Genomic DNA, 18765 nt, shown 5'->3' on the forward strand with positions numbered 1-18765 from the left:
AAGGCATAAATATGGCCAAAATCTAGTAAGTTTCACTGAAGAGGTATGAAGATAGCTCTTTACACCCTGCTTTGGCTTACTATTATTACTATTTACCACCAGTATTATTATTAATACAACACCTTGGAGCCCTACTTATGAACCCAGGACCCTACTATGCTAGGAACTGTGCAAACACAGGACAAAAAGAGGTCCCTGTCCCAAATGAGGAAGAAAGCAGAAGAGACGATATAGATATAAGACAAATGGGGAAACAAAAAGAACAACTGAGCTACATGACAGGGAGATCTCAACCCCCTACTAACCTAACTTTTATCAAGTTTTTTGTAACCACAGTAGAACAATAGACAAACAGGGCTGGGACAGGAATTCAAGAGGTCACCTAGTTCAAAATTATATCAAATCATCCCAGGAAGATTTTTTTTTCAACCTGCCTTTACAAACTTCCAGCAAGTAAGATTTCACAGCCTAAGTTACCTGTTCCAGACTTCACAGCCTAAGTTACCTGTTCCAGTACTTAACAACCCTCATCAAAAGAAGAGTTTTAAGGATGGATTCGAGAGAAGAAAACGAGGTACTTTTGTGGATGTTTGCTGGAAGCTCCCTCTAAGAGCCAGTAAGAGAGAAAACAAAAGTACTTTCTTGAAAATCTAAGTGGGCCACAAAGACTGATTTCATGGGGTAAAAGGAGCCAGGAGTTGATATCTCAATAGTGAATGACAGATAATAAGTAGAGTGGGGACAGACTCTGAAGGAATTTGCAAGTGAAGATATATTTCATGTGATAGGGTGCCAGTGGAGGGGTGCCATGGTTAAGACAGTGGGTAATGAGAGGGGCTGTTAGAGGAAGGAGGACAAGAAACTTCTGAGTCTGACTGGGTAGAAGGAAAAGAGAATGGAAGGCCAGAAGTCATATATGAAAAAACAGAATGCATACAGCACTTCATTATAAACATGGATATTTGGGCTGTTTCTTACCCATTTCCCTCTAGAGTAGCAGAAGCAATAGCACTCCATGTTTTAGATGATAAATTCTGGCAAATATAAAGGTGAGAAATAAAAACCAAAAACCAAGCTTGTCACGAGAAGCGTGCAATTAGTATTTTCTTCTTTTAAATACTTGAACAACCTGGAAAAGGCCAAACCATGAGATTTGAAATATGGTTAAAAATTATGGTACATACATCAGCTGCTTTCTGCCACTGACCTTTCTGTGCCCTTCTAAAGCTCTGATTTACAATCAGGAAAGATATGCCACTGCACGACAGGACAAGGATAGAAATGTGAAATACTTGAGAAAGACAGCTAGCTTAACAATGGGAAATTATACTTAAAATCTCAGTCAAAACATGTAAAAATATAAAAATCATTCTTATAAAGTGCCCTTCTTCCTTTTGATTTTTATGTGGGATTCAGGCCTCATCATATATAGGGCCTGCAATAAAGTATGATGGGAACTGAACTCAGAATTCAAGAAGTGAATTAGCTATAGTAATCATCACAGCAATGTTAAAATGAGAGCCCAGCTAGAAAAAGGGGAAAACTCAGAAAATGTGCCCATGGTTTTGCAATTACAAAAAAAATCTTTGCGATGAAAAATGTGAAAATGAAAGAAAACAGGCACAGAGATAATTGGTGCCAAATGCTTAGGAACTGAATATACATAAAACGTACACTTGATTGTACTGTCTATCAAATTTCATAGGCTAGGGACAGAAGTTGTACGTAAACTGGTTTAATTGATCAGAAACTGGTTTAAACCTGTAACAGAACAGAAGTTCAGTGCACATAAACCAGTTTCAAAATCGCCAAAACTGGTTTAAGATAAACCTGGCTGAATGTAGTATCAGGCTCAACTGATTTAAGTCAAACCAGTTTATGGAACTTCTGTCCCAGACCCCTTCCTGGTTCAAGTTCAAACACAGTCCCCCAGCATCCCAGCATGCTTTGCAGCCTGGGGCTGACCTGGGCTGTCTGATCAAGCACAGCAGGGTTAGCCCCGCCCCCCCACTTCCTAGACAGAGCAGTGAGGGCTGGCTGACAAAGTGATGGCGGTGGGAAATGCAGCTGGTGAAACCCACTCTGCCTGGCAGGGCAAGAGCAGCCCCTGTCAGACTTTTTGCCACTGGAGTGGAGGAGGCGGGGGGCATGGGCCAGCAGGCTCAGGCGGAGGGAGGGAGATTAAACCCCCATCTCCCCTCCTACCCACATGGGACCCCAGCCCAGGTCTGCCTGGCTTCCCCTCCCTCTGGCTGCTCGCTGCTCTAGCAGTGCAGGGCATGGACAGAACCCACCTGGGCAGCAGCCTCTGGTGAAGTGGGGGAAGGATGGTGATTAAATTCCTGTCTTCCCTCTCTCCCACCAGCACAGGGACCCCAGCTGGGGTCTGTCTGGCTTTCTGTGGCTGCAGCTAGCTCAGGCAGAACCTCAGACAGCAGCCCAGGCTGGCTCTGGCCATGCCCCATGCCATGCAAGCACCCAGCGAGGGGGAAAGCTAGGCAGACCCTGGCTGGGGTCCCTGTTCCAGTGAGAGACAGGAGTTTAATCCCCCTCCCTCCCTTTTGCCTGAGGCACTGTCCTGGCCAGTGTCAGTGTCTGGCCACACCCCCCTCCCCCAGGGACAAACCTGGCAAGGGCTTCTTCCCCTCCTCCAGGTACACCCCAGATGGGTCCCTGCAGGGCAGGGTGGGGGGGTTTAAACCTCCCCCCAGTCAAACTCAGCAGCCAGCCAGGGCTCTGCCACACCCCTCCCCACATGGTGAGCTTCCCTCCAGCTTTATAGCTGCTGTGAAAGGGAAGGGAGGGCTCACTCTAGTGCCTCCTGGTTGGTAGTCTGAGCCACTGAAGGCATGTGGCTGTATTTCTGGAATCAAAAGTGAATGTCTATTCATTTGCAAATCAGTTCAATCTATGCAGGTTTGACTAACCTGCAAAGATTGAATCAATTCAAGCTTGGGCTTTTTGAATGTCTGCATTTAGCTGTAATGGCTCTGGATACAATTTTCCCTGGGAAACTGAACATTAGTTTAGAATCCATGTCACAGTAACAGTATAAAAGACTTCAAAGACCAATGCTTCAGTTGATATTAACTTTAGTGATAGCCTGCTTCATATTTGTTTTTATCATGGTGCTTATTTTATCAAAATAATCATTAACTCAGAGGTCTAGCTTCCATTGCCCTTTGGTTTTTTTTGTTTTTCATCTGGATTCTAGACTTTTGTCAGCAATTTTTTCTAACAAGTACAAGTCTCTGTTGTTCAAGACTAACAAACTCAGGCAAACTTATCACTTATCATAAATGTTTGCCCTTTAAAAAAAAAGAACAGAACATGACTGGTTTTCATTACCGTCATACTCCATAGAGAAAACAGAGTTTTAGTCTGATAAGAAGAAAGATTTAGCCTATATATAGCATTTAAACAATGACAATTACACAACCAGTTGCTTTAATTGGCTCTCATTTAAAGAGGACAGCAAGCTTTCCCTCTGAAGGTAACATATACACAACCTGCTTCTTCCCTCAGCTTTTTGAGCTGAGAGAGAGAGAGAGAGAAAGAAATGAGGAGGTAAGAGAAGTCTGCCACAGCAGGCACTGAACTATTAATTTAAACAAAATAATACATTAAAAAAAACAAACATTAAAGCAACCAAAGATGGCACATTCAGAATTTAGAAGGAAACTTCACACTTTGTATAGACTAGCAAATACAGTATATACTACTTAAACATAATTTAATTTATTTTCCTTATGCTTCTCGTTACGGTCTTTGCCATTCTGACTGATCAAAGAGGTTTGTGGAAGTTGGGGTTTGCTACCTTTATAGTATCTTCTAGTCTGCCTGCCGAGAATTCAGCATGCTGGTTTGGAGATCTCACAATCACCTTCAAGACAACAGTATAATGCCTTAAACAAAGGATTATAATTCACTGCAGTATTAGGCTGATAGACAAGCCCGGCTGCATGGGAAAAAGCTCTCAACTAAGCACATCTTTAAGAAAAAGAAAGAGAATAAAAAATAACACTACAAAGTAAAGTGTGCTGGCTTAAACGTTCACTTTTCCCCAGTCTGATGATTTGTGAACGTCTCTTTAAAGTCTATTCAATTTTAATTTTCTCTATTTTGTTTCACTACTGCAGCATAGGTTGCATTGAAAAGTGAGTAATATCTATTATTAAGATTCACAACAGAGAATAATATTTAATGGTGAAACCAGTACTAATAAGAGTAAGCACAAAAACTTCAGTTCCTCATGAATATCTTGGATTACACACTGGTGTAATATTGGTGGCCACAGTACCACGTGGTGATGTGTCTCTTATTCTTCTTCCATGAATGAAGGAATGCAACCATGCATCACTAACTGCTATACAAGTGACAAGGAAGAAGGTTGGGTTTTTTTTAGATGAAGAAAATATTTGCCAGAAAATGTGGTATCAATCAACCAGACACTAACAGGAAATTCATAACTAAAATTTAGAGGTTAGGGCATTTCACAGAGTTGGGAGACCCTGGTTCAAAAATCCCAGCTCTGAATCAAGCACAGAGTAGATGAAGCCCCTAAATAAAGGGCTACCAGGTCTGTTTCTATCTTAAACTGTAGTAAAACTTTGTATAAAATATTCAAATATTCATTAGGCCAGAGATTGAGAATGACATTATAGCCCAGGGGTTATGGCACACTTCAGAAAACGCTATTTTGTAGCTTTCATTCATTTCTTGACTACAAAAAAATAATAAAGCAATTCTTTTGGTGCAAAAACTCAGAAAAATCATAGCAGGTCAGACACAACTCTGGATTCTTATTTGAAACCTAGATTTATCTTGTGAATTGTGTAGATGTTTGCAATCTAGCAATGCTAATACGATGTAGCACCTTTAAAAGGATCGCGCAACACCCTAGTGGAGAATCACTGCACTAGGTGATTAGTTAAGAAGTGCTGCTGCACCATCCTCCCCCTCCTTACTGATTTTATGAACAATGACTGAGTCAGAGTCATAGAGAAGTATGGCTGGAAGAGACCTCTGGAGGTCATCTGGTCCAACCCCATGCCTGAGGCAGGATCATCCCTATCCAAGCCATCCTACAAATGTTTAAATCTAGGCATTTATCTAGGCATTAACTTTCCATTGCTTAGCTTTTGTTAAAGATACCTGAAAAAGAAACAAAATATTTTGGGCTTTTCCTTTCAGTCAGGAAAAACAAACAAACAATCAAAACCCCCTTTTAATTTAGTTCAGTTTAAACTGGCTTTTTCCAATGCTTTGGTTCAGCAAAAAATTGCAAAATTAATCATTTACAGAGTCTGTCATGGTTCACTATTGTTATTTTTCTTTCACCAAATATTAAGACCTTTTCAAATCTAATTTTCAAATGAGCTCCCCCATATGTCTACATAGTACATAAAAACCCACTACTCTGTGTCACAACCCAAAGCTGTGATTTTTGTTTTGTGTGTGCTTTGGCACTGCTAAATTATTTTCCCGCCAAATTTGTAGCTTTCTTTGCAGTGTGCATTTCTTTTTGCATCTGAGAAATGCTTGTTGCAAAGAGTTCCCGCCATTTGTATTAGAATTCGAGCCACATTATTGGCCAGTTCTAAATTATGCACACGTGGCGGCTAGTGATTGGTTTGCTAGCCGTATAAAAAGCTTGAGTGGTTTCCGCCCAAGTTAGAGGACTCCACGAACACCAGGAGGAGGGATCTTCACGCTGTGTGAAGATCTCTAAGCGCTGTGGAGCCTATCGGACCCAGCACATTTCGAGCAGGCAACAGAGGTCTGATCAGCCTCTAGCCTCTCCCCGTCGCCAATTGATTCCTAGACGTATCTCTTCCCCTGCGCGCAAAAGAGACGGACCCACGGAGCTTCAACAACTCCGTGGGAGAGAACCGAGCTAGTCGTAGTCCTCAAACGAGGATTTAATCGGAGCTGTGCCTGGAAAACTGTCCAGCCTACACCGCGACCATCTTCGGTGTAAGTGAACAATCTTAAATCAACCACTAAGCGTCTGTGACTAATTCTAGCTCACCGCCGGTTTTCTCTGACCCTGCATGCCCGGGCTGCTGACCACAGCCCGCGTGCGTAAAAGGGCCCCGGATCGCTCCCGGCCCGCACACTCTGCATCAGCCGATAAACATTTATAACATAGGAAATCTCAGCACATTAACCTAAGATAGAAGATGTAACATAATTCAAACTGTCTTTAAGAAGAGAAATATTTTCTGATAGTCTTCTCAAAACCCACCCATTTCACAAAATGTTCCAAGTAGACCATATGCCATTTTATAATGATCTGTGTTCTAACAATAAGGTAAAATATGAACAATACTTAGAGAATTCATATAGTACAGGGGCTAGTGACCTATGGCCTCTGTGCAGACCTGGGGAGCTTCAGTGGCATTCCAGTACCAGGAGACTTCAGCAATCTGTAGTGAAGTAGTACTTTCCTAACTAATCCCCAAAATCCCTCCATGAGGAAGGAAAATACTACTATTCCTACATTACAAAATTAAATTATATTACTTGTATTATAGGTTTATTTATTCATTTTGATTTCTATTTATTTTTTTAAACTCATTTTAACAGTCCAGCTTCTCTTAGCACAATCTCTAAATAACCATGTTAACGGGGCTTCTCAGTCAATAAAGTCAGCGACATGCCTAAGCATTTATGGAACTGGGGACTAAGTGCTAATGGGGATCTTCAAAAAAGTGCCAAGATTTATAAGCATAAGTTCCAGTGAAATTCATTTTTGCACTTCGTTAACTTTACCATTTTTTTAACTCCTACCAAAAATATTTTTAAAGTACTTTACAGAAAAACACTAAAAGTTTTAGTTTTTCTGCTATTCTGTGGATGCTTGACCAATTAACTGAACATAAAAAGAAATAAAGTGAAACTGACTACAGCACAATATTTAGTGTCTGATGTATTAACTGAAAAAAGAAAAAATATTTCCCCATTTAACCTTCTTTGTTACAATAGTTTTAAAAATTACTTGCAAGTATAATAGGAATAAAAACTACTGACAAAAATGGAATTTTTCAAGTTGATAGTGTTTCTCTAAATTGTATTATCCTCATTGGATTATGTTGGTTTTTTTCTTTTTTTTTAAATCTGCTCTGCCTTTGTAAATTTGAGCCTCTCGAAAAAGACCTTCTAGTTGTTAGCACAGATGATTGTTGTCATATAGATAGTAGTTCTGCCTCTACCTAAATTTTTCCAACACTTCCTATTATATTACTCTGTTTTCAGCTAATTATAACTTTGCTAAACTTAAACTGTTTAGCCTGGTATTTTCCATGCACGGTGTCTGCCTCTGGATTAATTTCTTTCCTTCTTTTTCTATGTTTCAGCAATAATGGTCTAGCTGTTTCAGGGCATGAGACTAAGGAAAAACACACAGTTCAACAGATGTTAAGACAATTCATACAATCAAATCTTTGACAACTTTTAGCACTTCCTATGTTGTTGGATCTGTGACTGATAGAACATTTCAAATACATTGGAGGTTGTGCGCTGAGGACGCTTTTTGGTGGTCTTCGTTTTTGCCCTTTTGCTAGACATCTTGGCTGTTGATTCCAACAGCAGCAGCAGAGAAGCGAGTCTGACCCCCACTTTGAGCGCAGGAGACAATCCCATTGCACACAAAATGGGGCAAAGGAGCCAAGAAACCCTCTGGGTTGAACATGGAAATCCAGGAAAGCTGAGGGGCAAAGAAAAAGGCATACAAGCTGTGGAAGCAGGGGGTAGCTACCAAGGAGGAGTATATCTCCTCAGCTCACACTTGCAGTCAGAAAGGCCAAAGCAGCAATGGAACTCAGGCTGGCGACAAAAATTAAAGACAACAAAAAGTCCTTCTTCAGGTATACAGGGAGCAAAAAGAAGGTGCAGGGCAGCACAGGACCCCTACAGGACAGGCTAGGGCAATTGGTGACAGATAGGAAGGACAAGGCTGAACTCTTCAATGAGTTTTTTGCCTCTGTATTCCTGAACACAGATCAAGACAAACCTCCCAACTGCATTACAGATAGGCACAGGAGGAACACCAGCCCACCAACAGTTAGCACTGGCCTAGTAAAGAGACAATTGGAGGGGTTGAATGTGTTTAAGTCAGCAGGCCCGGATGATCTTCATCCAAGGGTGCTGAAGGAATTAGCCAGTGTCATAGCAGAGCCACTAGCACAGCTGCTAGAGCACTCCTGGTGCTCAAGTCAGGTCCCAGAGGACTGGAAAAGGGCCAAGAAGGGGAGGAAGGAAGATCTGGGTAATTATAGGCCGGTTAGTCTCACCTCTAACCTTGGGAAAACCTTTGAAAAAAATTATCAAGGACCACATCTGTGGGAGCCCAGCAGGAAAAATAATGTTGAAGGGCAACCAGCATGGGTTCATAGCAGGTAGATCCTGCCCGACTAACCTTGTTTCTTTTTATGACCAGCTCACAAAATGCTTAGATGCAGGAGTCGAGGTAGATGTCATCTACTTGAATTTTAAGAAGGCCTTTGATGCGGTATCTCATCCTATTCTCATAAACAAACTGAGTGGCTGTGACATAAATGATTACATGGTCAGGTGGCTGGCAAATTGACTTAAGGGTCGCACCCTGAGAGTGGTGGTGGACAGGTCGTTATTGACTTGGAAAGATGTGGGCAGTGGGGTTCCCCAAAGGTCGGTCCTTGGACCTGTGCTATTCATTGTCTTCATCAGCAACTTGGATGAGGGCACGGAGAGCACTCTGTCCAAATTTGCAGAGGACACAAAATTACGGGGTACAGTAAACACACTAGTGAGCAGGGATTGAATCCAGGCAGACCTGGACAGGTTGGAAAAGTGGGCAGAAAAGAATAGGATGCAGCTCAACAAAGACAAGCGCTAAGTGCTGCATCTAGGGAGAAGGAATCACTAACGCACCTATAGGCTAGGGGATAACCTTCTCAGCAGCAGTGGAAGAAAGGGATCTTGGAGTCATAGCTGACTCGAAGATGAATATGTGACAAAGTAATCAGTAAAGCTAACTACACTCTATCATGCATTAGCAGGTGCATCATGAACAGGTCCAGGGAGATACTTCCTCTCTATGTGGTACTGGTCAGGCTGCAGTTGGAGTACTGCATCCAGTTTTGGGTGCCAAGCTTCAAGAGGGATGTGGATAACCTTGAGAGGGTCCAGAGGAGGGCTGCTTGTAAGGTTAGAGGCCTGCAGGTAAGGCCCTACAAGGAGAGACTGAGGGACCTGGAACTCTTCAGCCTTCACAAGAGAAGACTGAGAGGTGATCTTGTGGCCATTTACAAATTCATCGGGGAAGCGGGGGGGGGGGGGGGGCAGCCTTGGAATAACTAGGAACAATGGCCACAAACTGAGACAGAGAGCATATTTAGGTTGGGCATCAGGAAGAACTTCTTCACAGTAAGGGTTGCCAGAATCTGCATTGGGCTTCCAAGGGAGGTGGTGCTCTCCCCTACCTTGGGAGTCTAAGAGGAAACTGGACAAGCAACTGGCTGGGGTCATGTGACCCCAGCGCACTTTCCTGCCCAGGACAGGGGGCCAGACTCGATGATCTATTGAGGTCCCTTCTAACTCTAACAACTATGAAACTATGTTCTAGAGCTAGAGCTTGAAATATAAAAGGAAGGCGGTGCCTTCCTGTGAGGGATATGCTGTTTCAAATACCTACCTCTGCTAAAGTAAGACTGAAAAAACTCAGTTTGCATACACTCATCAAACACCGGTTAAGGGTTTGATAGCTAAATTATCTGAATAGTCCAGCAGCAAAGAGCAAACTCTATCCCCCAGCTGTAACTGCTCCCCCTGGCTTCTGCAGATGTCGTAGAACCAGAGAATGAGAACAAAGGGATTCTTTCTGTGCTTTCAGCTTCTCACAGTTCTCACTACTGGCATTCACAAAATATGCAGGACAAGAAACCCTGACTTGAATACAAAGGTGATAAAGAACCAAACCTAGGAAGAGTAGGCAGACTCGCAGCAAAGGGAACAGATCAGGAAAAGAAGCCTGAGGTGAGAATGAAGGGAAGCTTGGGACTGGCTAGGACTGCCGATATCTGGTATCTTTATAGCTGCATGGGATTCTATGAAAAACTACCATTAGACAGGTTTTGTAATTAAAAACTTTACCAATAACCTCAGAAGTAGTACAGCAAATTAATTTTCCAATGTCTGGTTTGTGTGACAGTTGGAAGTGCTGACCTACTGACATAACAGCATAGAAGGCTTTGCATTAGAGTGCAAGTTTGATGACACTGAGGTACATATTTTGCTATCTGCTGGCAAGGGAAGTGAAAGCCTTATGGAATATTGGAGTGTATTACCAGTTGTGCTATATGTAAAAGGTGTTCCTTACTTTCTTGTCACATTATCTTCAAAGGGGTTATTGAGAAACCAGAGCTTCTATGACAAGATGGAATCTGGGGACAATTTTTTAACCAAGACAGAAATATTGGTTTTGTGGTCTGAGGCAGCCAAACCGATAGTAAGACTGGTTAAATCAGCCTGGAAAATATACAGTTGGTATGATCTATAGCATCTTTAAAAGGTGATTTTCATATTAAAGCTGGCTGTTCAGCTACACTTAGAAATTACTGCTCCTCAAAAATATACCAGTAGGGGTCTAGTTTCAGTGATTTGCAGTTATAAAAGTATCACTCCATTTGTGGTTAGTGAGAAGTAACAATGTAAATCTTCCACAGATCAATGGGCAAACAATTCCCTTAGTTTCTCTTTCTGGGCAAGTATGTGGAAAAAATAATTAAACTCACTTGCAGGACACTTTTGTTCGATCAGCCACCATAGTCCATTGCTGCTGATTAGTGGAAACCTCAATGTAATAGCTGTAGCTCCGATCATCACAGTCCCATAGTAGTAACCTAAACAGGAAGAAGCAGTTAGAACATGGAAGAGATGAGTCAAATGATCATTAAAGTAGGCTGCAAGTGACATTTTTCAGTCCTCTCTCTTTTCTTTGAACCTTATTTAGTTTAACGGCTAATTCTGTAAAGTGCCTCTATCAGCTCTTGGCTGGTATTACTGACCCTCCAAATCACTTTATTCGCACTATCTTATGTTAACTCCAACAACAAACCTATATACCATGCTTATTCAAAGTATTGTATGACATTCACTCAATTTACTTTTAATTCATTTAAAAATCAATATATGCACTCTTTTGGCAAGTGGAACAGTGAACACATCACCAACTTAAAGATCTGTTTAGATAATTCATATACAGAAAGCGCAACTTAAAGGCTAGGAAAAAATAAAGCAGGTTCTTCTTATTAGGAGGAACTACCCTCCTGCACATACTCTCTTTTTATGGCAAATGTGCACAAATGTTTCAGTTGCAGGGAATTCTCTACCTCGATCCTTTATCAAATCAGGAAAAAGAATTGGAATTTAATTGACAAAACAAACAATTCAGGTCAGGTCGACACCTTCCTCTACCTGTGGTACTTCATGACCACAAGCTCTCATAGTGTACATTAAAAGAATGGTTATACTAAGGACCTGCCTTCAAATTTCCCGCATTTAACCAGACACCACAGCAAAAAAGGCAAGAGACCAAGGATATGGTTTAGCCAAGCTGAAACTATCAAATATTACATTTGAGAGCAGGTAGTTATTCAACTAGTGTAAGTTATCCACAACTTTAATTGTTATTACCTTGTGGAAGGCTTCCATCAGCAGATTGCCACATTAACCTGGTGGCAAGAAACATTGCTGGAACACCAATACCTTTCACTCAAACAAGAAGAGGGGATATGAGGGACTTGTCTCCTCTCTGTACCTTACATTAGGAATATAAACACCATTCTCCAGCTTATTTAGGAGATGCTTTCTCCTGATCTGCTTCTAATTCTAGTTTAACAAAAAATGGAATCTTGTATTGAATAACTAACCTGCAGTTGGCATCTATCAAGTTATGACAAAATGAATTTTGGGGATGAGTTGCTGAGAAGAAGGGGGAAATAACACACTCACCAAAACCAACCTGATAGTGACAAAAATTGCTTCTCAATACTAAGAGGGAGACAACCATAATATCTCCATCTAATCCCACACAAACCTGGTCATATTCTAGTGTGAACAGGGAAGGGGCGAGTCTTTTCTCAGTGCTAAGTGGCACCACATCCCCAAGCAAGAAGGAAGGATTTCTAAGCCTTTCTTTTATATACATAGGGACCAATACGTTTATGCTAAACTTTTCTTGTCAACTAATCGATTCTAAAGCCACCTCTCTCCAGTAGTGGAAGAGATGTGTACACAATACTTGAAGAGGCCAAATGGTTTCTTTCCGTACCAGCCACAAAAAGCTTCTGTATCTCAGAAGCAGTAGGGGGCAGTCTCATTGTGGATTTTTCTTAGGAAGCAGTGAATTGTTTTTTAAAATTGATTAACAGATAAGATTTTGCTTATATTTTACAAAAATGCCTTGGCTGGCTGCGTACCATTGATTAGCAGTAGTTCAGTTTACAACAGCTAATTGCTCTCTCTGTTGCTGTTTTGATACAAAATCCAATAGCAAGTATATTTTCAAAACTCTTATTTTCGCTTTTTGAGTTAGAGGTTACTAGAGGAAAACTTAGCAGACTGCCTTTACCCTTCTTAAAATAACTGCTCTCTCATCATTCTCTGAGCAAAGTTTTAAATTGTAACATTTTAATTGGAAAGCCTGCATTATGCATGTTAAGGCAAACTGTTGTGCTGAATTTGTTTTTTTTTTAAATCTCCTATTCTTTTCCTTAAGGGATTAATTCTGTAACAGATTAAGAGTTACAAAGGCTGAAGTCTTTTGCTTATTCATTGCACTGGTGTCTTTAAACCAAGGAAAATGACTACCTTATAATACAGTGTACAAATCCTAGGCACATTGCAGAACAATCTCCTGGCTATTACCATATTTATTTGAATATAAGATGAGGTTCCTTCCACCCCCTAATCAGCATGGGGGAAAAAGCCCCTTGTCTTATAGTTGCATACAAAGTAGAGAGGGGAAGCAGGCAGCTACTGTGGCTCTAACGTTGGCCATGAGCCCAGATCAGGGCCAGAGTCAGACCCACAACAGCTTCCTACCTACCTTGACTCCATTTCCCCTCCCCATTTCTTTTGCCCTTACTGTTAGCTGCAGCTAGGCTCCAGCTCAGGCTGGGGTATCTCCCAGGCACTGAGCACATGGAAAGTCCTTCCCCTGCCCAGCCAATCAAGAGCACCAAAACTGTTGCATGGAAGGCAAAGGCTGAGCTTCCCCATGCTGTGTTCCAGGATCAAGCATCCCAAGCAGCGTCTGACAGTAAGTGGAGGGGGAGGGGAAGAGGCAGAAACCTCAGGGAGCAGGAGTGGAAGGGGTAGAGACTGGGAGGAGCTTGGGGGGAAAGGGCAGAGACTGGGGAACAAGGAAGAGACAGAGGCTGTGGAGAACTGGGGTGGGCGGGGCTGAAGGAAGGCTGCAGGAGGGAGAAGCGGGGGGGCAGAGGGCATGGATGGCACATAACCTCCCTCACCAGCCACAGCTTTTTCTGCTGTAGCAGTGGGGAAGGGGCAGGATTCAAGACAACCCTCCAATACTTAGATTTTATACCTGGAAATCTATACATTTTCCATATACGGAATCTAATTATTGTCAGGTTGTCTTATATTCAGGATCATCTTGTATTTGAATAAATACAGTAGCATAAATATTTCCATTGTTGTGATCCTTCAACCTATAGATTCGTGTCATTGGAATTTGCTAACACCAGTTACAAGATGCAGTAGCAGACTGAAAAACCCGAATCACTACCTTTTGTAGCCTTCTTTCAAAGAAAATAATTTGTATAGGATTTGCCTTTTTTCCTCCATTTTATCTTTCAACTGATTTAGCCTACAATTAGATGGTGTTAAATTGAACCAGAACCTGTTTAAAAGTATTCACCACATCTAGATTTCTACCCATGTTTATTATAGAATTGAGCACGATTTGTACCACTGACACCAACCAAAGCATAGCAAAGCACCTAATTACAAAATAGTTAGAAGTAACCCCACTAAACCAGATGCACTAGAAGTATACATACAAGTAAAGTGAGAACTGGTAGCGAAGATACCAAATGGGACAGTCAAGGGCAGAAGAATTCTTTTAGACTCACAGTTTCAAACTATTTATCTTGGAAAGATAAATACATACACAGGTGTCATTTATCCTGATGTAAATTGCACCAAGATCAGGAATGCACTTATGTGCAGTTGTTCCGAGGCAGTTAACTTGATAGGCACTTATTAGTGTGCCATGCCACTAGGCAGCAGGGAAGCAGCTAATACCCTATTTGCCTTTAGCAAAGAGCTACTTCAGGACAGATATGGACAAATGAAACTTAAAAGTTAACTTACAACAGCCAAATATTAGGTGCACCTGATCAGGTGAAGTTATAGAAGTTTGGGGATTTGAATCATTCCTCCATTAATTTTTCACACTGATATAATCACTTCTGCTCAGGGCCTCTGAGAGGAAAAGGTCTGGTGCCCGTAACTGATATAATTCCAAAAGAAAAAAAAACTGGTCATGTTACAAATTTTTCTAGTAGCCAAATACCAAGCTTATGCATCTTTAAGAATCTCTGAAGTTTGATATTATAAAATCCCTTCTTCCCAGTGAAGCAATTTTTCTTGCTTTCAGCTGCTACCTCTGCTGTGACAAATATAACTGCAAAAATTACTGCACACTCTTCAGCATTAAGAAACAAGGCTGCTAGTATAGAAGGGGAAATGACCCAGCGAGCGGTTGAACAGAGAGCCCTTTTCCTTATGGGAAAATGTTTTTTAAAGCAGAGTTTGAATTGCTGTAGGAATGCATTTACCAGAAATGCATTGGTCTAACCTTTGCCCAAAAAACACTATTGCTTCAAATTCTGTTCAAATCATAACCTGCTAAAACTTTAGATTTAGCTTTTAATTTCATGTGTCAGAATCCCAGAAATTAAGGTGGACTCAGATAAAATGGACACACTGATTTTGGAGAGAGTTTTAATTTCTCAACTCAGTTCCAGGCTGTTAATAATATTAAATGATAATTTAAGAAGCTAAAATAAAAAGCTTCCAAAAGAAGCCTTTTAGTACTCATTAGTGTTGCCTATCTGCAAATTAAAATTTCAGAGAGGATCCAGTCAAAAATTCCCAGGGACATGATGAAGCACTTAGAAAACCTCTCAGCTACCAGAAATTTTTCTTCCTTAGGTCCTCACCCAATATGCATTTCTAAAGCCTAAAGGTTGCTTGCCTGCCATCTGCTGTAGCCAATTTCTTTGTTAGAAGTCAGTCAACTTAAAGGTAGAATCCGAGATGCGATGAATACTTATAAACAGATTTCGGCTCAATTTAACATAATCTAATTGTAGGCTAAATAATTTGAAAGAGTAAATGGAGGGAAAAGGGCAACACTATGTAAACTGTTTTCTTTCGAAGGCGGCTATGAAAAGTAGTGAAGTGGGTTTTTCAACCTGCTCCTTTTCATTACTGGGGGCTCAGGGTGGCTTTCCTCACCTATGTCTTCAAAGCTATGATCAGGAGTTTAAAATTCAGACAATGCTGACAGCATGCCAGCAACCATTATTCTCACTGTCTCCTCCTCTAGTTAACACACAACCGGCATGGATTCAGAACAAATGGCTAAATGGGCGTATGTCCTTTTAGTGAGGTGATGAGCTATTCTCATCTCAGCAGTACTTGGCCTAGGCTAAACTGTTTGAACAAAAAGGCCGGACTTGGGGTTATTATAAACATATAGCATACTCATTTAAAGAGGCAGAACCATTCCCAAAGAGATTTAACATGAATGATAAACAGACTTTGGTTCCCTTGAGATTCATGAGATATGAGATGAAAGTTCCTCCTTCACCTCTCCACAATATCTTTTGAAGGAGAGCAAGGAAAAAAAACCTCACACAACCTGTTTGGAATTTATTCTGCATGAGCTGCCTTTTCAGAGAAACAGCAAAAGCCTCTCAGGCACCTGCATGAATATTCACCAGTGCATACTGGGCACAAGGGCTACTTTTCATGCCATGTACACTAATCCTTCAAACATATTCTAAGCAAGATACCAGGGTAAACTTCTGTAGAGAAGCTGTGTTTTGCTGTGATGGATAGGGGATGGCTGAAAGGAGAATGCTTGACTGAAGAAAGCAGAGTTGCATACATCATAGGAATATAACAGTTTAGGGCAAAGCTGCTGATGCTACCGGGGCTTCTCATATTAAAATAAAGTGCTAAATTAGGCTTCGTTAGTAAATCTTGCCCTGTGGGCTGAGAAAAAATGCTGAGCGAACTAAAAGTTCATCCAGCTCATTCCCTTCAATATCAGGAGAATTAAAGATATTTCTCTTATGCCAATTTTTCCAGAACCCCAAGGCTTCACCTATTATTCATTTAACCAGGCTGTTCTTATTTAGGCTATACATTTGATAATAATTTTCATTTTATAAACTACCTATCACATGCAGGTTCATATTTACACATTACAGATATGGAATACTGAGACACATACAGATTAAGGCCAAGATCTGCAAAGGGTATTAGTTATGATGATGCCAAGTGTTTCTGCACCTAACATTTTAGACACCCAGCTCCAGGAGTAGAATTCACGAAAATGAATAAAGGTACCTAAATTCCTTATAATTCAAATGGCAACTCAGGCATCTAGGATTAGAATTCATAATGCTCAGCATACTGAGCATTACCTAGGCCAGCCAGCAGGAACCATGGAAGAGACCATTATATCTGAAACCTTGTGACTCTCCTATACTTAGGCAGGCAGTTAGAACACTTTCCTATGGAAAACCACAGACACTTAGTGGTAATACACAAGCTAAACACAATTCTTTAAGGCTCAGTGGAAATACAAAGCAGTGGCTCTCAATCTTTTTAATTTGGATGCACCCCTCACTAGACTCAAAGCACCCCTGGAAAACGGCAGCTCTTATAGTTTTCACTTAATTTTGACTACAGAACAAGAACAGAGCAATTCTTCTGTTGTAAAGAACTTAGCCCACAGCAGATGCACCTCAGGGTGCTGGGGCACCCTGGCTGATAGTCACTGATATAAAGGGATGATTGCAAGCAATGGAAGTTTCCACTCGATTCAGTGGGTTACAACAGATAGCCTGATCAGAAGTTAAGCCAAGCTGTGTGGGCTGAGGGGTTCCCTGATTGCAACTGCAGAGGTTAAAAAGCTTATTTGGGAAGTTGCCTATACAAAGCAAAATGCCAGGAGGGAAAAGACCAGCAAACAGAAAAAGAGGCATGGTCTAAAGAGATCATGAGTGCCTATGTGCAATCAGCATGAATGTTTCCTGGGCACTTAAATTCTTGGAAAACTAGGTTTGGGGATTTTGGAGAAAGGAAACTGCCTGGATATGTTTGTGAGAAACAGACCTTTGTGTATCTGCTTTGTAAATTAACAGGACTGCATGGAAGAAGTAACTGATTGGTATCTTCTCCTCCTAATAAAAACACAACTGCAGGGCCCCAGACTCTGGAGCCATACTGCCTGCAACTCTCCATACCATATTAATACCAACATTTTGTGCTGCCTCTGCTCATTTTTTTGGTCTGCTAGCTTCCTGGGAAAGGACTTTTGTTCTCTATTCTGTGTGTTGTAATTGTTGTACAGAGTTATGTACAGTCAAGATGTTGAGAAAATACTGAATTATAATAGCAGCATATTACAGGAACACATCCAGATCTTGAAGATCTCAGAGACAGTGTAATACCACACACTACACAAACCAGCGAGTAACAGGTTTGAACATTATGTGCAGTTTGAGAGAAAACCAATTACTGGTCAGAAAATATTCATAGCACAATGAACAGATGTTCATTTCTACTAGAAGAAATGTTTTCTGGTAGAAAAAAAGCACAGGAGCTAGACTGTATAGATGTTCCTCCAGCCCTACAGCTGGGGAGTGTCACAGGCAAGCTCCCCAGACAGGGGACACTGAAGCACTCCTCTCTGGGCCACCCCTGCCCTTATGGGAGCCAACAATTCACAGCCTGTACCGTCCCCTGCCTGGGAAGTTGGGAGGCTGGCAGCTCCTGAAAGGTAGCACCTCCCACAGATGGACTTGGGAAGGTTCCAGCCCCAGAAGAATGCCACCCTGCTCCTGCCAATCAGCTGACTGGCAGGAGGGGCACACTTCCCATTGTGGTTAACCTCCCAGTCCTCCCCCACAGGAGAACAGCCCCATTTCTTGCACTCCTCTGGGCTTACCTGGATAAGTGCAGAGGGGGGGCAAGGGGAGCACTTGGCTATGATAGCAAGGCCCTGGGAGGCTTGCTGCAAGGGCACGGTAGCCTGTCTTGTCACGTTCTGCTCCAGATCAGCTGTGCGTCAAGGGGAAGTCAGCATAACTGGGAGGTAGGCTTGGGAATAGCTTCTACATTACCCTTGCTGTCCCCACTGCTCAGCTAAGTGGGGGCGGGGAGGGGGGAGAGAGAAGGTGAAGAGCAGGGGGGGCAAGGAGAACCTGGAGGGGCTGGGAGCCAGGCTTGGGAGGCTTTCCCCAAGCCCAGCTCCTGGCTTCTCTGGGTTTTAAATGGCTGCCCCTACCACTCAGCTAAGCAGCAGGGGCATGCAGGGGAAAGCTAGAAGGGCTAAGAGCTAAGCTCACCACCCACACTGGTCAGAGTTGTGGGAAGGAAGCAGGGCAAGGAGAAGCAGGCAGGGGGCAGCACTCCTGCCCAAGCTTCTCACTCCAGGAACTCTGGTGGGAAAAGGAGGAG

General features: G+C 41.9%; 1 protein-coding gene across 7 annotated transcripts in view; it reads right to left on the reverse strand.

Annotated features, from left to right (window-relative positions):
- BTBD9 (BTB domain containing 9) overlaps positions 1 to 18765 on the reverse strand; it is a 289365-nt gene that overhangs the window by 73296 nt on the left and 197304 nt on the right. For all 7 annotated transcript variants that reach the window (XM_019483053.2, XM_014598076.3, XM_059716974.1 and 4 more), the window contains one exon: positions 10776 to 10883. In XM_019483053.2, the coding sequence (XP_019338598.1) occupies positions 10776 to 10883 (108 nt within the window). The remainder of the gene's footprint in view (positions 1 to 10775; positions 10884 to 18765) is intronic.

The sequence above is a fragment of the Alligator mississippiensis genome, chromosome 1 (genome assembly GCF_030867095.1).
Source record: "Alligator mississippiensis isolate rAllMis1 chromosome 1, rAllMis1, whole genome shotgun sequence".
Classification (NCBI taxonomy): domain Eukaryota; kingdom Metazoa; phylum Chordata; order Crocodylia; family Alligatoridae; genus Alligator; species Alligator mississippiensis.